Source organism: Homalodisca vitripennis, chromosome 4 (assembly GCF_021130785.1).
Source record: "Homalodisca vitripennis isolate AUS2020 chromosome 4, UT_GWSS_2.1, whole genome shotgun sequence".
In the NCBI taxonomy this organism is placed as follows: domain Eukaryota; kingdom Metazoa; phylum Arthropoda; class Insecta; order Hemiptera; family Cicadellidae; genus Homalodisca; species Homalodisca vitripennis.
In genome coordinates, this window is record NC_060210.1 from 205,765,128 (window position 1) to 205,786,405 (window position 21,278).

A 21,278-nucleotide genomic window follows, 5' to 3' on the forward strand; every position below is an offset into this window, starting at 1 on the left:
CGATGAAAAACCGAAGTGGACGGCCTTAATTTGCAATTGGAGTTGTTGATAAAGTTGAGACAATATTGCTTGAAGATCGGAGAATCATCATTCACAGGAACAACAGTAAACTCTGACAGATATTGCGACACATTAAGAAAACTGAGAACCGCCGGAAAGGAAGTGTGTCCAGTGGTGTGAGGCTTCTCCATGACAACGCTCGACCTCATGTCTCACGTCAAACTCAAGAACTGCTGACAAATTTTGGTTAGACTATTGTGCCCCATCCCCCCTACAGCCCAGACCTAGCCCCCAAGTGATTATCACTTATTCCCAAAATTAAAGGAACACTTGGGTGGTCAACGCTTCAGTACCGATGATGAAGTCAAGGAAGAGGTTACTCGATTCCTCAAAGGATTGGCGGCAGAATTCTATAGAGCTGTCTATTTAAAAGAATCATGGGAACCTCATTTTTCTAATACCCCTCATAGTTATTTTGTCTTTTTTATGCCGTACACCCTACCGTGTAAGTTTTTATGCAGACATTTTAATGCCATGTGCCCTACTTTGGTAATGTCTGTAGCAAAGAACCGAAATGCTCACTTACTTTACTTGATAGTGTAGAGAAAACATTCAGGAAGAAAAATAATTTATGAACTGAATAGAAAGCTTTAATGTAGACAACTATTTGCAGATTGTGAAGATGCTTGAGCCAACATTTGAAATGCTCAGGAGGAGACAATAGAATGTAAAGGATCAGATAAGTCAGAGGATGAATTCGAAGATAGTGATCATAGTTTGGACTCAGAAATGTTTGCAGAAGAACAAAACAAAGAATAAGAACAAGAAAATTATTAAATAGTGAACCGGAGTGTCTTAATGGGAAAAGGCCAAAACAACAGAGCAGAATGTTCATATTGGCAATGCTAATTTACATAGAAGAGTTTGAAGACAAAATAATATTCGAGTAGCAAGAATAGAATTACAATTTCCAACTCTATAAGGTAAGGCATTCACAACAAGACACTATATAAGACATGGAAGCTATTTTTTCCCTTACACACTGGTCAACAAGATTGTTGAAACACACTAATATTTGGATTCAAAAAAATAAAAGAATCTATTTTCGTGAAAGAGACGAAAAATAGTCCCGACAAATGTTTAAAGCTTTATTACAAGCTATAAAATTTGAGGGCAAAACAACCAGGCAACAGGGCAAAGCTATAGATAAATTAGCCCCAATTTGGTTGGTGTTAGAAGAATTTGTACACAGGTGAAAAACAGTACAGCTCCGTAAGTGAATATGTTACTATTGATGAAATGTGGGAAGGATTTCATGGAAAAAATGGGTTACAGTAACGAGTGTTACCTCGTGTTACACACAAACATTCTATACCGCCAATTAGGAAGTTTATAAAGAAACATTTAGAAGGTGTTTTAAGGGTCAGCACCACCGCGAGGGATGTAACTCTTAGAATGATGTCACCAATATCAGGAACAGAGTGGCACCTGACAATATAGTGTATGAATGGTACAGACAAAACATTGAGTAGGTGTTTACAGGGTCAGCACCATCGCGAGGGATGTAACTCTTAGAATGATGTCACCAATATCAGGAACAAAGTGGCACCTGACAATATAGTGTATGAATGGTACAGACAAAACATTGAGTAGGTGTTTACAGCAGGGTCAGCAACACCGCGAGGGATGTAACTCTTAGAATAATGTCACCAATATCAGGAACAGAGTGGCACCTGACAATATAGTGTATGAATGGTACAGACAAAACATTGAGAAGGTGTTTACAGGGTCAGCACCACCGCGAGGGATGTAACTCTTAGAATGATGTCACCAATATCAGGAACAGAGTGGCACCTGACAATATAGTGTATGAATGGTACAGACAAAACATTGAGTAGGTGTTTACAGGGTCAGCAACACCGCGAGGGATGTAACTCTTAGAATGATGTCACCAATATCAGGAACAGAGTGGCACCTGACAATATAGTGTATGAATGGTACAGACAAAACATTGAGTAGGTGTTTACAGGGTCAGCAACACAGCGAGGGATGTAACTCTTAGAATGATGTCACCAATATCAGGAACAGAGTGGCACCTGACAATATAGTGTATGAATGGTACAGACAAAACATTGAGTAGGTGTTTACAGGGTCAGCACCACCGCGAGGGATGTAACTCTTAGAATGATGTCACCAATATCAGGAACAGAGTGGCACCTGACAATATAGTGTATGAATGGTACAGACAAAACATTGAGTAGGTGTTTACAGGGTCAGCAACACCGCGAGGGATGTAACTCTTAGAATGATGTCACCAATATCAGGAAACAGAGTGGCACCTGACAATATAGTATATGAATGGTACAGACAAAACATTGAGTAGGTGTTTACAGGGTCAGCAACACCGCGAGGGATGTAACTCTTAGAATGATGTCACCAATATCAGGAACAGAGTGGCACCTGACAATATAGTGTATGAATGGTACAGACAAAACATTGAGTAGGTGTTTACAGCAGGGTCAGCAACACCGCGAGGGATGTAACTCTTAGAATGATGTCACCAATATCAGGAACAGAGTGACACCTGACAATATAGTGTATGAATGGTACAGACAAAACATTCAGAAGGTGTTTACAGGGTCAGCAACACCGCGAGGGATGTAACTCTTAGAATGATGTCACCAATATCAGGAACAGAGTGGCACCTGACAATATAGTGTATGAATGGTACAGACAAAACATTGAGTAGGTGTTTACAGCAGGGTCAGCAACACCGCGAGGGATGTAACTCTTAGAATGATGTCACCAATATCAGGAACAGAGTGGCACCTGACAATATAGTGTATGAATGGTACAGACAAAACATTGAGAAGGTGTTTACAGGGTCAGCAAACACCGCGAGGGATGTAACTCTTAGAATGATGTCACCAATATCAGGAACAGGGTGGCACCTGACAATATAGTGTATGAATGGTACAGACAAAACATTGAGAAGGTGTTTACAGGGTCAGCAACACCGCGAGGGATGTAACTCTTAGAATGATGTCACCAATATCAGGAACAGAGTGGCACCTGACAATATAGTATATGAATGGTACAGACAAAACATTGAGTAGGTGTTTACAGGGTCAGCAACACAGCGAGGGATGTAACTCTTAGAATGATGTCACCAACATCAGGAACAGGGTGGCACCTGACAATATAGTGTATGAATGGTACAGACAAAACATTCAGAAGGTGTTTACAGGGTCAGCAACACCGCGAGGGATGTAACTCTTAGAATGATGTCACCAACATCAGGAACAGAGTGGCACCTGACAATATAGTGTATGAATGGTACAGACAAAACATTCAGAAGGTGTTTACAGGGTCAGCACCACCGCGAGGGATGTAACTCTTAGAATGATGTCACCAATATCAGGAACAGGGTGGCACCTGACAATATAGTGTATGAATGGTACAGACAAAACATTGAGTAGGTGTTTACAGGGTCAGCAACACCGCGAGGGATGTAACTCTTAGAATGATGTCACCAATATCAGGAACAGGGTGGCACCTGACAATATAGTGTATGAATGGTACAGACAAAACATTCAGAAGGTGTTTACAGGGTCAGCACCACCGCGAGGGATGTAAATCTTAGAATGATGTCACCAATATCAGGAACAGAGTGGCACCTGACAATATAGTGTATGAATGGTACAGACAAAACATTGAGAAGGTGTTTACAGGGTCAGCAACACCGCGAGGGATGTAACTCTTAGAATGATGTCACCAATATCAGGAACAGGGTGGCACCTGACAATATAGTGTATGAATGGTACAGACAAAAACATTGAGAAGGTGTTTACAGGGTCAGCACCACCGCGAGGGATGTAACTCTTAGAATGATGTCACCAATATCAGGAACAGAGTGGCACCTGACAATATAGTGTATGAATGGTACAGACAAAACATTGAGTAGGTGTTTACAGGGTCAGCAACACCGCGAGGGATGTAACTCTTAGAATGATGTCACCAATATCAGGAACAGAGTGGCACCTGACAATATAGTGTATGAATGGTACAGACAAAACATTGAGTAGGTGTTTACAGGGTCAGCAACACAGCGAGGGATGTAACTCTTAGAATGATGTCACCAATATCAGGAACAGAGTGGCACCTGACAATATAGTGTATGAATGGTACAGACAAAACATTGAGTAGGTGTTTACAGGGTCAGCAACACAGCGAGGGATGTAACTCTTAGAATGATGTCACCAATATCAGGAACAGAGTGGCACCTGACAATATAGTGTATGAATGGTACAGACAAAACATTGAGTAGGTGTTTACAGGGTCAGCAACACCGCGAGGGATGTAACTCTTAGAATGATGTCACCAATATCAGGAACAGAGTGGCACCTGACAATATAGTGTATGAATGGTACAGACAAAACATTGAGTAGGTGTTTACAGCAGGGTCAGCAACACCGTGAGGGATGTAACTCTTAGAATGATGTCACCAATATCAGGAACAGGGTGGCACCTGACAATATAGTGTATGAATGGTACAGACAAAAACATTCAGAAGGTGTTTACAGGGTCAGCAACACCGCGACGGATGTAACTCTTAGAATGATGTCACCAATATCAGGAACAGGGTGGCACCTGACAATATAGTGTATGAACGAGGCAGATAACATTCAGAAAGGTGTTTACAGGGTCAGCAACACCACAAGAATGTGACTCTTAGAATGATGACGCCAATATCAGGAACAGGGTGGCACCTGACAATATAGTGTATGAACGGTGCAGACAAAACATTCAGAAGGTGTTTACAGGGTCAGCAACACCACAAGAATGTAACTCTTAGAATGATGACGCCAATATCAGGAACAGGGTGGCACCTGACAATATAGTGTATGAACGAGGCAGATAACATTCAGAAGGTGTTTACAGGGTCAGCAACACCACAAGAATGTAACTCTTAGAATGATGACGCCAATATCAGGAACAGGGTGGCACCTGACAATATAGTGTTTGAACGAGGCAGATAACATTCAGAAGGTGTTTACAGGGTCAGCAACACCACAAGAATGTAACTCTTAGAATGATGACGCCAATATCAGGAACAGGGTGGCACCTGACAATATAGTGTATGAACGGTGCAGACAAAACATTCAGAAGGTGTTTACAGGGTCAGCAACCTTATACTGGCACAAGAAGTGTAACATTTTCTTTTCTGTGTATTGTCTGTCACAAGACATCTCAAGAATAAACAGAGCTAAACACCTGAAATTTTGCATGTGACCTCAGTCAACCTGTATTGTGATACTTGATGTACCTTATACTGGCACAAGGAGTGTAACAATTTCTTTTCTGTGTATTGTCTGTCACAAGACATCTCAAGAATAAACAGAGCTAAACACCTGAAATTTTGCATGTGACCTCAGTCAACCTGTATTGTGATACTTGATGTACCTTATACTGGCACAAGAAGTGTAACAATTTCTTTTCTGTGTATTGTCTGTCACAAGACATCTCAAGAATAAACAGATCTAAACACTTGAAATTTTGCATGCGACCTCAGTCAACCTGTATTGTGATACTTGATGTACCTTATACTGGCACAAGGAGTGTAACAATTTCTTTTCTGTGTATTGTCTGTCACAAGACATCTCAAGAATAAACAGATCTAAACACTTGAAATTTTGCATGCGACCTCAGTCAACCTGTATTGTGATACTTGATGTAACTTATACTGGCACAAGGAGTGTAACAATTTCTTTTCTGTGTATTGTCTGTCACAAGACATCTCAAGAATAAACAGAGCTAAACACCTGAAATTTTGCATGTGACCTCAGTCAACCTGTATTGTGATACTTGATGTACCTTATACTGGCACAAGGAGTGTAACAATTTCTTTTCTGTGTATTGTCTGTCACAAGACATCTCAAGAATAAACAGATCTAAACACTTGAAATTTTGCATGCGACCTCAGTCAACCTGTATTGTGATACTTGATTTACCTTATACTTTGACACGAAACATTAAGACTTGTAGTTCATAACAGAGGATGAATTCTACAAAGTTGTTGATTGAAAAGCTAGTTAATTTGAAACTACAATTGTTTTTCATTAGACACTATAAATCAACAATTACAAAAATTATTACAACAGTACAAAAATATAAATCCTTACAAAAGGTTTAATGATGAAATGAAGACATTTAACTATGAATTTAGAGTCTATTTAAATAAACACCCACCTTAAATAAACAATATTTATGTTGATTATATCGGTAATAATTGTTAATGTACATTTGTTCAATAAACTTAACTAAATCAGCTCACATTAAGTTTTTCAAGAGGACGCCCAAAGTATCTGGTGACATAAGCTTTCAATGCATCATTATATTTTTGTTTGGCTTCCTTCTTGTGAGCATCTAGCACTGATATCTTCAATTGTGAGAGCAGAGAGAACATGTGGTGGAAATTTTCTGAAAGGAAGAAATAAGAAAATTATATTGTCATATATGACTATTGTACTACTAACTAAACAACACTGTCTTCAGGGTGTCAGAATCTAGCCTGGATATCTTCAACTGTGAGAGCAGAGAGAGGGTACGTGGAAATTTTCTAAAAGGAAGAAATAAGAAAATTATAATGTCATATATAACTGTTCTTCTACTAACAAAACAACACTGTCTTCAGGGTGTCAGAGTCTAGCCTGGATATCTTCAACTGTGAGAGCAGAGAGAGGGTACGTGGAAATTTTCTAAAAGGAAGAAATAAGAAAATTATAATGTCATATATGACTGTTCTTCTACTAACTAAACAACACTGTCTTCAGGGTGTCAGAATCTAGCCTGGATATCTTCAATTGTGAGAGCAGAGAGAGGGTACGTGGAAATTTTCTAAAAGGAAGAAATAAGAAAATTATAATGTCATATATGACTGTTCTTCTACTAACTAAACAACACTGTCTTCAGGGTGTCAGAATCTAGCCTGGATATCTTCAACTGTGAGAGCAGAGAGAGGGTACGTGGAAAATTTTCTAAAAGGAAGAAATAAGAAAATTATAATGTCATATATGACTGTTCTTCTACTAACTAAACAACACTGTCTTCAGGGTGTCAGAATCTAGCCTGGATATCTTCAACTGTGAGAGCAGAGAGAGGGTACGTGGGAAATTTTCTAAAAGGAAGAAATAAAGAAAATTATATTGTCATATATGACTATTCTACTACTAACTAAACAACACTGTCTTCAGGGTGTCAGAAACTAGCCTGGATATCTTCAACTGTGAGAGCAGAGAGAGGGTACGTGGAAATTTTCTAAAAGGAAGAAATAAGAAAATTATAATGTCATATATGACTGTTATTCTACTAACTAAACAACACTGTCTTCAGGGTGTCAGAATCTAGCCTGGATATCTTCAACTGTGAGAGCAGAGAGAGGGTACGTGGAAATTTTCTAAAAGGAAGAAATAAGAAAATTATAATGTCATATATGACTGTTATTCTACTAACTAAACAACACTGTCTTCAGGGTGTCAGAATCTAGCCTGGATATCTTCAACTGTGAGAGCAGAGAGAGGGTACGTGGAAATTTTCTAAAAGGAAGAAATAAGAAAATTATAATGTCATATAAGACTGGTGTATCTACTAACTAAACAACACTGTCTTCAGGGTGTCAGAATCTAGCCTGGATATCTTCAACTGTGAGAGCAGAGAGAGGGTACGTGGAAATTTTCTAAAAGGAAGAAATAAGAAAATTATAATGTCATATAAGACTGGTCTTCTACTAACTAAACAACACTGTCTTCAGGGTGTCAGAATCTAGCCTGGATATCTTCAATTGTGAGAGCAGAGAGAGGGTACGTGGAAAATTTTCTAAAAGGAAGAAATAAGAAAATTATATTGTCATATATGACTGTTCTTCTACTAACTAAACAACACTGTCTTCAGGGTGTTAGAATCTAGCCTGGATATCTTCAACTGTGAGAGCAGAGAGAGGGTACGTGGAAATTTTCTAAAAGGAAGAAATAAGAAAATTATAATGTCATATAAGACTGGTCTTCTACTAACTAAACAACACTGTCTTCAGGGTGTCAGAATCTAGCCTGGATATCTTCAATTGTGAGAGCAGAGAGAGGGTACGTGGAAATTTTCTAAAAGGAAGAAATAAGAAAATTATAATGTCATATATGACTGTTATTCTACTAACTAAACAACACTGTCTTCAGGGTGTCAGGAATCTAGCCTGGATATCTTCAATTTTGAGAGCAGAGAGAGGGTACGTGGAAATTTTCTAAAAGGAAGAAATAAGAAAAATTATATTGTCATATATGACTGTTCTTCTACTAACTAAACAACACTGTCTTCAGGGTGTCAGAGTCTAGCCTGGATATCTTCAATTGTGAGAGCAGAGAGAGGGTACGTGGAAATTTTCTAAAAGGAAGAAATAAGAAAATTATATTGTCATATATGACTGTTCTTCTACTAACTAAACAACACTGTCTTCAGGGTGTCAGAGTCTAGCCTGGATATCTTCAATTGTGAGAGCAGAGAGAGGGTACGTGGAAATTTTCTAAAAGGAAGAAATAAGAAAATTATATTGTCATATATGACTGTTCTTCTACTAACTAAAACAACACTGTCTTCAGGGTGTCAGAGTCTAGCCTGGATATCTTCAATTTTGAGAGCAGAGAGAGGGTACGTGGAAATTTTCTAAAAGGAAGAAATAAGAAAATTATAATGTCATATAAGACTGTTCTTCTACTAACTAAACAACACTGTCTTCAGGGTGTCAGAGTCTAGCCTGGATATCTTCAATTTTGAGAGCAGAGAGAGGGTACGTGGAAATTTTCTAAAAGGAAGAAATAAGAAAATTATAATGTCATATAAGACTGGTCTTCTACTAACTAAACAAACACTGTCTTCAGGGTGTCAGAATCTAGCCTGGATATCTTCAATTGTGAGAGCAGAGAGAACATGTGGGGAAAGTTTCTCAAAGGAAAAAATGATCAAATTAAAGTGACATATTCTTAATTTAAAAAGATTAGACCCAGGTCTGATAATTCCTCACATAACTGGAAGTGGATTAGTTTGTAACTTGTATACGAGGTCATGCAAGTAGGCGATACAAATTGCTTGTTAATAGAAATTTATTGTAACCAATTATTTATTTTTCAAGAACGATTATTTTTTATCTAGGTAATAAAACAATTACTGTCTCTAGACCTGTGATATTATCTATAAAAGGAAAATAACGAATTCCGTGGCAGGAAAATTTTAAGGAATTCCAGAGGTTTTCATTTTACTTCCAGAGTTTATCTTCATCTTTGTAGACTAAGCAAATGTTATGAAAATCACCAATTTCGTGATTTTCTCTGAGCATAGCAACCCTATTTTATATAACCAAAAAATTGATCTGAAACTAATATATTACATCATTTAAGTATTAAAATGTAAAATAAAGTACAACCAAGATGTTTTTGCAATTTGTATTTCAAGAGTTTCAGGTAAAACAGTGAAGTGCCCATAAAATAAATGTTATATTTCTAGGCATCACTCTCTCTCTCTACTGACCCATTTTGACGACCTCAGAGGGTGTCTTGTGGTGGTCTGCTGCAACTGAGGGGATCACCTCAAACATGGCTGTCCCAAGTTTGATGTACCACTTATCCAAGTCACCCCGACGTTCTGTGTCCTTGAATATCAATTCTGCGTGGTTTGCAAACTCCTACATAAATACATAATTATGTAAGTATACTAACTTATACAGGGTGATTCAAAACTAAACGGCAATCTCTCGGGAGCTTATTCTATAGCTAAAAACAAGTAAAAAAGTTCATATAACCATATGCCCGGAAACGCTTCGTTAGCGAGTTACGCCTAGCGAAAGATTTCGCCCGGATTTCAGAACCCTTGGTGAAGTCAGGCCGTATAAAAATGGTAAAGGTAAGTTACAAAGATACAAATACGATTGTTTTTTATGTTTTTATATCTGACAAATTTATTAAAATTCGTCCCAGAGCTGTAAATGCAATACTTTCAGAGATATCTTACGTAAAACACAAGAATTGGTGCAAAGAAATAACACATTTTTGTGTTTAACGTAAGATTACTTCCATAAATGTTAAATAAAGGTCATTTTTTTCTTAAACAGATTTGTAGAACATTTAATTCTGAAAAGATTCATGTGAATTACTTAGGAAAAAAATTAATAATAGGTATTGAAATTTAGCTTTATTTAAAAATAAAACAGACGCACAAAATGCATATTCTTATCTGCATAAAATATTAACTAATGTTTAGGTTGTGAGTAACAGCTGATCATTTATTCTAGACTGAACATTAACATAAAATGTATTTACCTTTATATAAAACTGTAATAATCACCTATAATAGTTGCTCAAAGTGTCCTCCGTTGTTAGCAATGCACGTTTTCACACGACGAATCCACTCTTTTCTAGCGCGTTTCATAACGTTTGGAGCATTCTTGATAGTTTCTGCCGCCTCTGTAATGCGATTACGTAACTCCTCTATGGTGTTAATCCGTTTTGAATAAACAATTGACTTCATCCAACCCCATAAGAAAAAGTCTGCTGGCGTGAGGTCAGGAGAACGTGGTGGCCATTTTACTGGTCCATTTCGACCAATCCATTGTCTACCGTATGTATCATTTAAATAGTTTTTCACATCATTAGAAAAATGTGGAGGTGCTCCGTCGTGCATAAACCATGCATTTATTCTGTTTTGAACAGGAATATCTTCCAAGAGGGTAGGCAGGTTTGTTCTTAAAAAATTTAAGTACGCTACTCCATTAAGTCGATTAGGGAGGAAAAATGGACCAACCAAATTATCACCCAGAACACCAAGCCATACATTGACTGAAAATGTATGTTGAAAATGCATCGTCGCAGTTTCATGTGGGTTGTCGTACGCCCAAGTATGGGTATTAAGAAAATTTACAATTCCATTTCTAGTAAAACAGGATTCATCAGTAACGAGAATACGCCGAAGAAAATACTGATGTCGTAAACAATTTCTTCTTAACCAGCGGCAGAACATCTTCCGTTTATTAAGATCTTGCGGTAATAAGTCTTGAACACGTGTTATATGGAATGCGTACAACTGTGCTTCATGAAGTGTCCGCCATACGCTTGACTGGCAAATATTTAACTGATGTGATAATCGTCTGGTGCTTGTGGTTGGTGATAATTCTACAGCATTTATTATTGCTTGTTCATTATTATAGTTCCTTGCGCTACGTTGACGACCAGTATCTATTCGCTTCGGTTTAAAGCTACTAGTTTCTCTAAGTCGTCTCTCCACAGCTTCAAATGTTTTGCGATCAGGTGTTCTTCGATGTGGAAAAGTATCACGATATTCCTGAACTGCAGCTAAACCATTCTTGTTAACTTTGCCGTAAATCAGTATCATGTCCGTATACTCTTCAAACGAATACATACCTTTACATTATCTGCCATTATTTACTAAGATAATTACATACACTTTTATAAAAATATTTAATAAAATATTTTAAAAATAAATATTTAATAAAATATTTTATACACTTGTATAAAATATTTTCAAATAATCACAGGATCTCACAAAATACAATCTTCACACCCCACAATACAAAAACCTCCATAAAGGTTATTCAAATATTACTTCATGAACTTAATTGTTGATCAGCTGATATTGCCAACCTTTGCAAAGAAAAATATGACGATAAAAAGTATTGAATAAATGATCAGCTGTTACTCACAACCTAAACCTTAGTTAATATTTTATGCAGATAAGAATATGCATTTTTGTGCGTCTGTTTTATTTTTAAATAAAGCTCAATTTCAATACCTATTATTAATTTTTTTCCTAAGTAATTCACATGAATCTTTTCAGAATTAAATGTTCTACAAATCTGTTTAAGAAAAAAATGACCTTTATTTAACATTTATGGAAGTAATCTTACGTTAAACACAAAAATGTGTTATTTCTTTGCACCAATTCTTGTGTTTTACGTAAGATATCTCTGAAAGTATTGCATTTACAGCTCTGGGGCGAATTTTAATAAATTTGTCAGATATAAAAACATAAAAAACAATCGTATTTGTATCTTTGTAACTACCTTTACCATTTTTATACGGCCTGACTTCACCAAGGGTTCTGAAATCCGGGCGAAATCTTTCGCTAGGCGTAACTCGCTAACGAAGCGTTTCCGGGCATATGGTTATATGAACTTTTTTACTTGTTTTTAGCTATAGAATAAGCTCTCGAGAGATTGCCATTTAGTTTTGAATCACCCTGTATATTAAAGTTTCTACATATTGGTGAGTTACTACTGAAAAGATGCAAAAACAAATAAACACAATGATAAACTTAATCAATAGTAAAGTAATTTTTATTTTAATTACTAAATTTACTGAAAATTAAATAAATACTGGATTATGCCATGGCATGTATGACAACACAGATTAAAGTATTTTAACATCTTGTTAACAATTAATTATTAAAACATCAATAATAATTGTTACAATATCCTGTGTTCAACGTATTTACCATTTAACGAAATTAACTGAACTTTAAAATTTACTATCAGTGTACATTTATAACCTTACAACACAATACGAAATGTGGCTAGAAAATAATTAGACTAGTATTGGCGGAGCCACATATCAAATACAATGGCTGAATATCTTAATATACTTATTCTCGTAGCTGATCATTTCCCTGTTCATGACCTCTGTTGCTTTTTCTTTTGAACAGTCCCAAATCTTGTTCCTTTGAAAGCTGACTTGATTTTATGGAACCAAAATCATTACAGAGGGCCAAGTCGGGTGGATGATCTAAGACGGAGATGTTTGTGTTTAGCCAAAAACACCTTCACTGACAAAAAATTGTGGGCTGGAGCATTACCCTGGTGGAGGATCTATGACTTGTTTTTCCACAAGTCATTCCGTTTTCTCTGTAAACCCTCACGTAGGGTAGTGATTCTGACTCGGAAATGTAGTCGAACAACATCTACCAATGCATGTGTTGTCAACTTGTGTGTTTGGGACCATCTTTAAATCGCCTAAACTACTCAAAAACTTGTGTTCATAATAAAAGTCATCACTGTACACTTGATTCATTTAAACAATTTAATTTAATTAAAACATTTAAAACCTATGTATATTCATTTTTTACAGAAAGAAGTAAGGTATGTAGTTGAACTACTGCAATATTATTTCTATTTCTTCATATAACTATGGTCCTCACCACTTTTGCCTAAGCTATAAACACGATTTTTCACTGACATTAATGTTTCATATGTAAAAACCTTAAGGTAATTAAGTAAATAAAGTTCTGATAGGCCTGGATATATTCCAAACAGATTGAGGTATCGATGTACAACCATCTCCATAGTTATTTAAATACTTATTAAAGATTTCATCAGAAGATGAGTGAAATACCTTGTATGCTCACCCACGGGTTTACAACCCATACAGACAATGTTTCACTAAATGTTTTTGCTGCATACATAATAAAATTTCAACCACTTTCTGGAGGTTCTGTTAAAGTAATCAAATATAATGAAATCTTAACAACTTACTGGACTTTCTATTGAAATAATCAAATATAATGAAAATTTCAACAACTTGCTGGAGGTTCTATTAAAACAATCAAATTTCTATTAAAATAATCAAATATAGGGTGAGGACTTTACAATTTTTAAATTATATAGAAATTTATTAGCTTTACTTACAGACTTGATATACGTGTCATTTTGTAGCAAATTACTTCAAGTTTGACTCCCGTAGTGCTGTAGTACCAAGTTCCGCCACTGCGAGCGCCAGCTTCGTCTGTACTAAAATGGCTACTTTCACTGGTGCGGAGCGTGCTCACTGTGTGTTATTGTTTCATGAAACAAACTCTGCTACAAGTGTTCAGCGTAGATTTCGCACAGAATACGGAAGAGACTCTCCAAGCAGGCCTTCTATTTACAGCTGGCACAAGAATTTTGTCGAGACAGGTTGTTGTGTTCGGCATGAGAAATCGCCAGGTTGCCCACAGGTTAGTGATGCTACTGTCGAACAGGTCAGGGAATCCTTTGCCCGTAGTCCTAAAAAATCAACGCGGCCTGCAGCTGTGGAGACTGGAATTCCACAAAAGACAGTTTGGCGAGTGCTACGGAGACGTTTGCACTTAAAACCATACAGACTTACGATGGTACAACATATCACTGATTTAGATAAAGCTGCTCGTGGAGAATTCTGTGCTGTAATGTTGGATCGAATGGGGGAAGATGAGACATTCCTGAACTCAATAATCTGCAGTGATGAGAGTACCTTTCATATCAGTGGTAAAGTGAACACCCATAACTGCAGAATATGGGGGAACGAAAACCCAAGAGAATCCCTTGAACAAGTTCGGGACAGTCCAAAAGTGAATGTGTTTTGTGCGATGAGTAAATTTAAAGTGTAAGGGCCATTTTTCTTCATGGAGAGAACTGTCACTGGTATCATTTACCTTGATATGTTGGAGAATTTTTTGATTCCTCAAATTGATGAAGATGAACAACAGGATGCTCCTTTCTACTACCAGCAAGACGGAGCACCACCTCACTACCTAACAGATGTTAGGGATTTCCTAAACGGTCGTTTTCCAGGTCGCTGGATTGGGCGTTCAGGACCAATTACATGGCCACCTCGTTCCCCCGATTTGACTCCTATGGATTTTTTTCTATGGGATTTCATTAAAGATAAAGTGTATGTTCCCCCTCTACCAGCCAGTCTTGCAGATCTAAGAAGAAGAATCACAGCTGCGGTTGCTGAAGTTACGCCAGATTTGCTAGAACGGATGTGGCAAGAAATTGATTACCGGTGGGATGTTTGCCGTATCACTAATGGAAGTCACATCGAACCGAAATAAGAATATGACAATAAACTTGAAATAATTTGCTAAAAAATGACACATATATCAAGTCTGTAAGTAAAGTCAATAAATATCTATATAATTTCAAAGTTGTAAAGTCCTTTTAGACTCATCCTGTATAATGAAATTTCAACAACTTACTGGAGGTTCTATTAAAACAATCAAATTTCTATTAAAATTATCAAATATAATGAAATTTCAATAACTTGCTAGAGTTCTTATAAAATAATCAAATATAATAAAAGTTCCACAAATTACTGAACTTTATATTAAAATAATCAAATATAATGAAATTTTAACAACTTACTGGAGATTCTTATAAAATAATCAAATATAATGAAATATCAACATATTGTTCGAGGTTCTATTTAAAAAATAATCAAATATAATGAAATTTTAACAACAACTTACTGGAGATTCTTATAAAATAATCAAATATTATGAAAATTTCAACAACTTCCTGGAGGTTCTTATAAAATAATCAAATATTATGAAATTTCAAAAACTTTCTGGAGGTTTGTATAAAATAATTAAATATTATGAAATTTTAACAACTTACTGGAGGTTTCTTATAAAATAATCAAATATAATGAAATTTTAACAACTTACTGGAGGTTCTTATAAAATAATCAAATATAATGAAATTTTAACAACTTACTGGAGGTTCTTATAAATAATCAAATATAATGAATTTTAACAACTTACTGGAGGTTCTTATAAAATAATCAAATATAATGAAATTTTAACAACTTACTGGAGGTTCTTATAAAATAATCAAATATTATGAAATTTCAAAAACTTGCTGGAGGTTTGTATAAAGTAATTAAATATTATGAAATTTTAACAACTTACTAGACGTTCTTATAAAATAATCAAATATTATGAAATTTTAACAACTTACTGGAGGTTCTTATAAAATAATCAAATATAATGAATTTTAACAACTTACTGGAGGTTCTTATAAAATAATCAAATATAATGAAATTTTAACAACTTACTGGAGGTTCTTATAAAATAATCAAATATAATGAAATTTTAACAACTTGCTGGAGGTTCTGTTTAGATAATAAAATATAATGAAATTTCAACAATTTGCTGGAGGTTCTGGTAAAATAATGAAATATCAACATATTGTTCGAGATTCTATTAAAATAATCAAATATAACGAACTTTCAACAACTTGCTGGAGGTTCTGGTAAAATAATCAAATATAATGAAATATCAACATATTGTTCGAGGTTCTATTAAAATAATCAAATATAATGAAATTTTAACAACTTACTGGAGGTTCTTATAAATAATCAAATATAATGAATTTTAACAACTTACTAGACGTTCTTATAAAATAATCAAATATTATGAAATTTTAACAACTTACTGGAGGTTCTTATAAAATAATCAAATATAATGAAATTTTAACAACTTACTGGAGGTTCTTATAAAATAATCAAATATAATGAAATTTTAACAACTTACTGGAGGTTCTTATAAAATAATCAAATATAATGAAATTTTAACAACTTGCTGGAGGTTCTGTTTAGATAATAAAATATAATGAAATTTCAACAATTTGCTGGAGGTTCTGGTAAAATAATGAAATATCAACATATTGTTCGAGATTCTATTAAAATAATCAAATATAACGAACTTTCAACAACTTGCTGGAGGTTCTGGTAAAATATTCAAATATAATAAAATTTCTACAACTTACTGGAGTTTCTGTTAAAATAATCACAAGAAATGAACGTTCCTAAACAAAAAAAAAGTAAGAAACAGACTTTCATACCTTGACTTTATGTAGACTCTGAACAATTTCATCTCCCACAACTTACAGAGTAAGATATCTGCCGGCACTCTAGTTCTGCCAGACAACTTCTCATCCATGATGGAATTTCCACCCTTATTTTCTTAAAGGAAATGTCTACCAGCTACGACCAGAGAGTGTTTATGTCAGTGAGGTGGTTAATCAGAGCCAGAGTGAAGTTGTGCCTTATTTTTGTATTCCAAACCCCTTCACAAAGGAATCATGTATAGACTTAACAAAAACCCGAGTATTTTTCCTGAGAGCATTGCACCACAACTCTACATGTTGTAATAACCTAAATAATGTAACTTATACTGAGATCAATTGGTTAGGAGTACTCCTATTGCCTTAAAATTATTCTACCACACAACATAAATTGTTTGTCCGTAAAAGTTTACTTGTTGGAAATTACTTTAGATTAAATAAAACCAGGTGTACATAGCATAAAATGAAAAAGGATGAAATTACCAGGCTTAATATACTAAATTATAGCACTCACTTATACTATGCTACGAGCAGTATAATGGTGGAGGTGTAATTATTTTGCCACAAAACACCAATAAAATTAAAGAAATAAAGTTTATTATGTGATTAAACTTTTACCGGTGTTTGGTTGAGGCTTATTGGGGTAATTTAAAAATGTTATTAGGTGGTTTCTACAGGTCTCCAATCAATGTAAATATGAAAATATTCCTAGAAAATTTGAATAAGGTTTTTAGCATTCTAGCTAATAGGTATAGATAGATATATATAGTGATATGTGGAAATACGAGGGTAATTCGGAAAGTAAGGTCCGTTTTTTTTATTTAAAAAAAACCACACCAGATTTTTTCAAAAAACTTGTTTTATTTGATTCCTGACATCAATCACTATTTTTCTACATAATTTACACTTTTGTGTAAACACTTGTCATAACGATCTACAAGTTTTTGAATGCCGGTGTCATAGAAGTCGGCCGCCTGCGACGATAACCAGTCTTTTTAACCGGTGACGTCGAGTGACGCCACTCCATTGACTGGCGTTTCTTTTCTGGGGTTATGTGGGAAACCCATGTCTTGTCACCCGTCACAATGTGGTCTAAAAGGTTATCCCCTTTCTGATGATATTGGATCAAAAATTCAAGAACAATACCCGTTCTTCTTTTTTTTGTGTTCCTCAGTAAGCAGCCTGGGAACCCAACGTGAGCACAATTTGCGAAAATCCAAAATTTCAGAAACAATTTTAAACAACGTGCTCACGTTTGGAAATTCTATTGCTAATGAAGAAACAGTGAATCGCCGATCTTCACGAATTTTTTCATCAACGGCTTTCACCAAATCTTCGGTGATCACTGACGGCCGACCAGATCGTGGTTCGTCATGGACATTTTCCCGTCCATCTTTAAAACCTCTCACCCACTTCCGCACTTTGCTGTCACTCATTGCATTTGGACAGTACACTTCACTTATCTGTTGATGAATATCCGCTGCTGAAACGTTCCTTGCTGTCAAAAAACCGTATCACAGACCGTATTTCACAGTCGGCGGGACGTTCAATAGTTTTAAACATCCTCGTATTAACATTAACGCCTTGACAAATAATTGTTATGTGAAAAATATAAATATCTATCAAAACAATGTCATTTGAAATAATTAACCCTTACCGCGCGATGCACTCAAACGCTGAGTGAGGTTCACATGTTACTGAAACGCTGTGAACTCAGATGCTGAGTGCATTCAGTTTATTGGCTACAAATGACGTGTTGTTTACAACAAACGTGCTAGAACGAAGGGGAAGGTTGATTTATGGCCTGGGCAACCCAACACGTGGACACGGACCGTTCCTTGTCGACAGACAAAATATTATTTATTGTTTTTGTGTCTGGAGCTTCACGGCGACACTCCAGGCAGCGCGGTTGACTCAGGGTCTGCGTGCGTGTACTGCCAGCCGTCAGTCACTTGTATCTCGCTTTCAACTACGGATCGTTGCTTACTCGTTTTCTATTTTTATTCAGTTACAATATTATTTTAGTGTACAAAGACATTTTTATAGTAGTGTTTATTTGTAGTGTGATGTAGTTTATGTGTTATAATAATGGTTATTTAGTATCAGTTAGTTTTTATTAGTATTAGTGTTTCTTTTGTGAAAATATGGCGAATCCAGACGATCCGGAGTTTGATAGTTTTGTTGAGGGGATAATGGACACATCCTTTTCGAGTGCTTTTTATCCAAATGAACCAGAAGATTTCGATATGGACGATGTGATTTTGCACAATATAACTAACAGTGACACAGACAGTGAAAGTAGTGTTCCAAATGAAGGATTACCAAGTACTAGTGGCGGTAATCAAAATAATGACGGATTACCAGGTATGTCAACTTTCATGAGGAACTATAGGCCTATTCCCACAAATGATAATGAATGGATAGATGTAACCAGTTTCGATCAAGGACCTTCTACTACTATTCCGATTTATAGTGTAAATACTGGGCCTAACTTGCCCACCAGCTTTGATCATAAGACAAAACCAATGGACTATTTTGCTTTATTTTTTAATGATGACTTGTTAAAATACATTTGTGATGAGACTAACTATTTTGCTAATACAAAAAAAACACGTTTGTTGTCACCAAATTCTCGCCTACAAAAATGGACAGACATATCTGAAGTAGATTTAAAAGCTTTCTTAGGAGTTATCATCAACATGGGCCTTTTAACTATGTCTAATATAAATAATTATTTCTCTACTAAGTGGGTTAAGCGGATGCCATTTTTCAGCGATGTGTTTTCTAAGGACGAGTTTCTCAATATATTTTATAACATCCATTTTAACCACAACGAAACGCAACTACCAAGAGATAAAGGGTTTCTTGTGAGACCTATTATTGATCATATAAAGAAAATGTGTCAATTGTTTTATAATCCAACTAATTCCGTAGCTATTGATGAAAGCACAGTTTCCTTCAAGGGAAATATTAGTTTCAAGGTTTATAACCCTCAGAAACCTGTAAAATTTGGAATGAAACTTTTTGTTGTCTCAGACTGTGATAACGGTTATGTTTATAATTTCATTCCATATTTTGGAAAAGAAACCTTGATTTCTGGTTCAAATCTATTGAAAACCACTCAAATTGTGAAAGTTCTCAGTGATTCTGTAATCTATAAAGATGTAACTAATCCCAAACGCGGTCTTCATGTATATACCGACCGCTACTATACAAGTCCGGAATTAGCCGCAGAGCTATTGAAAACTCATTGCCATCTCACGGGCACTGTAATGACGCATAGGGTTGGAATGCCACGTGGACTCAAAGAAAAAATATAAAAAAATGAAAAAAGGTGATTTATTTTCGTACCGAAAAGGAGACACCTTAGTTGTGAGTTGGAGGGACAAGAGAGTTGTTACCATGCTCAGCACTAAGAACAAAGGGAGCAAACACGATATGACAATTGTTCCAAGTAAATGGCCCAATCAACCTCCAATACCAAAACCTAATGTCGTCCTAGATTATACAAAGCACATGGGTGCTGTTGATAGAAGTGACCACTTCATATCCAATTACCAATTCATGCGCAAAACAAAGAAGTGGTATAGGAAAATATTTTTCTGGCTACTAGAAGTAGCAATTGTAAACTCTTATTTGTTGTATAAGAGTATACAAAACTACACACGGCCGAAGACCAATGTCACATGAGGAATTCAGGGAGAGCCTTGTTGAAGATCTTGTGGCAGAGAATGCAAGTCTACGGAGAGAGGAGAAGAGACGACGGCGAGCGCCAGCTGGGCCCCTTCACGAGCGGCTAAGTGGGCGGCATTTCCCATCAAAGGCAGAAAAAAGGAGAAGGTGTGTTGTTTGTATGCAGAACGGACATAGACGTGACACACCATATTTCTGCAAAACATGCACATCAACCCCAGCACTTCATGTAGAAGACTGTTTTGAAGCATATCATACAAAAGAAAATTTTTAGGTAAAATTTTGATTTTTTTATTTACAAATATGTATATAATTTTGCTAATACAACATTATAATTAGAATTTTATTAATTTTTTGTTTTATTTTAACATTACAGAACCTAAAACCAAATAGCTTTTAAAATTTAAAAATTGTATTTTTTACATAAGTTTCAGCTTTTTGGGTACATTTAGCATTTGAGTGCATAGCGCGGTAAGGGTTAATAGACTCCCCTACTAGGTCAACCAGCACTACTCAGTCAGCAATGGACAATATTATAACCAATCTCAAACAATCACAGATTCAAGTTGAGTGTGTGAATAGGTCAACCAGCACTACTCAGTCAGCAATGGACAATATTATAACCAATCTCAAACAATCACAGATTCAAGTTGAGTGTGTGAATAGGTCAACCAGCAATACTCAGTCAGCAATGGACAATATTATAACCAATCTCAAACAATCACAGATTCAAGTTGAGTGTGTGAATAGGTCAACCAGCACTACTCAGTCAGCAATGGACAATATTATAACCAATCTCAAACAATCACAGATTCAAGTTGAGTGTGTGAATAGGTCAACCAGCACTACTCAGTCAGCAATGGACAATATTATAACCAATCTCAAACAATCA

The 21,278-nt window shown here is 35.8% G+C and overlaps 1 protein-coding gene across 1 annotated transcript in view; it reads right to left on the reverse strand.

Annotated features, from left to right (window-relative positions):
• LOC124361396 (exocyst complex component 1-like) overlaps nucleotides 1-21,278 on the reverse strand; it is a 72,991-nt gene that overhangs the window by 21,236 nt on the left and 30,477 nt on the right. The window contains exons 8-9 of the mRNA XM_046815444.1: nucleotides 9,574-9,727; nucleotides 6,335-6,480 (exon numbers count right to left, since the gene is read on the reverse strand). Coding sequence (XP_046671400.1) covers nucleotides 6,335-6,480; nucleotides 9,574-9,727 — 300 coding nt within the window. The remainder of the gene's footprint in view (nucleotides 1-6,334; nucleotides 6,481-9,573; nucleotides 9,728-21,278) is intronic.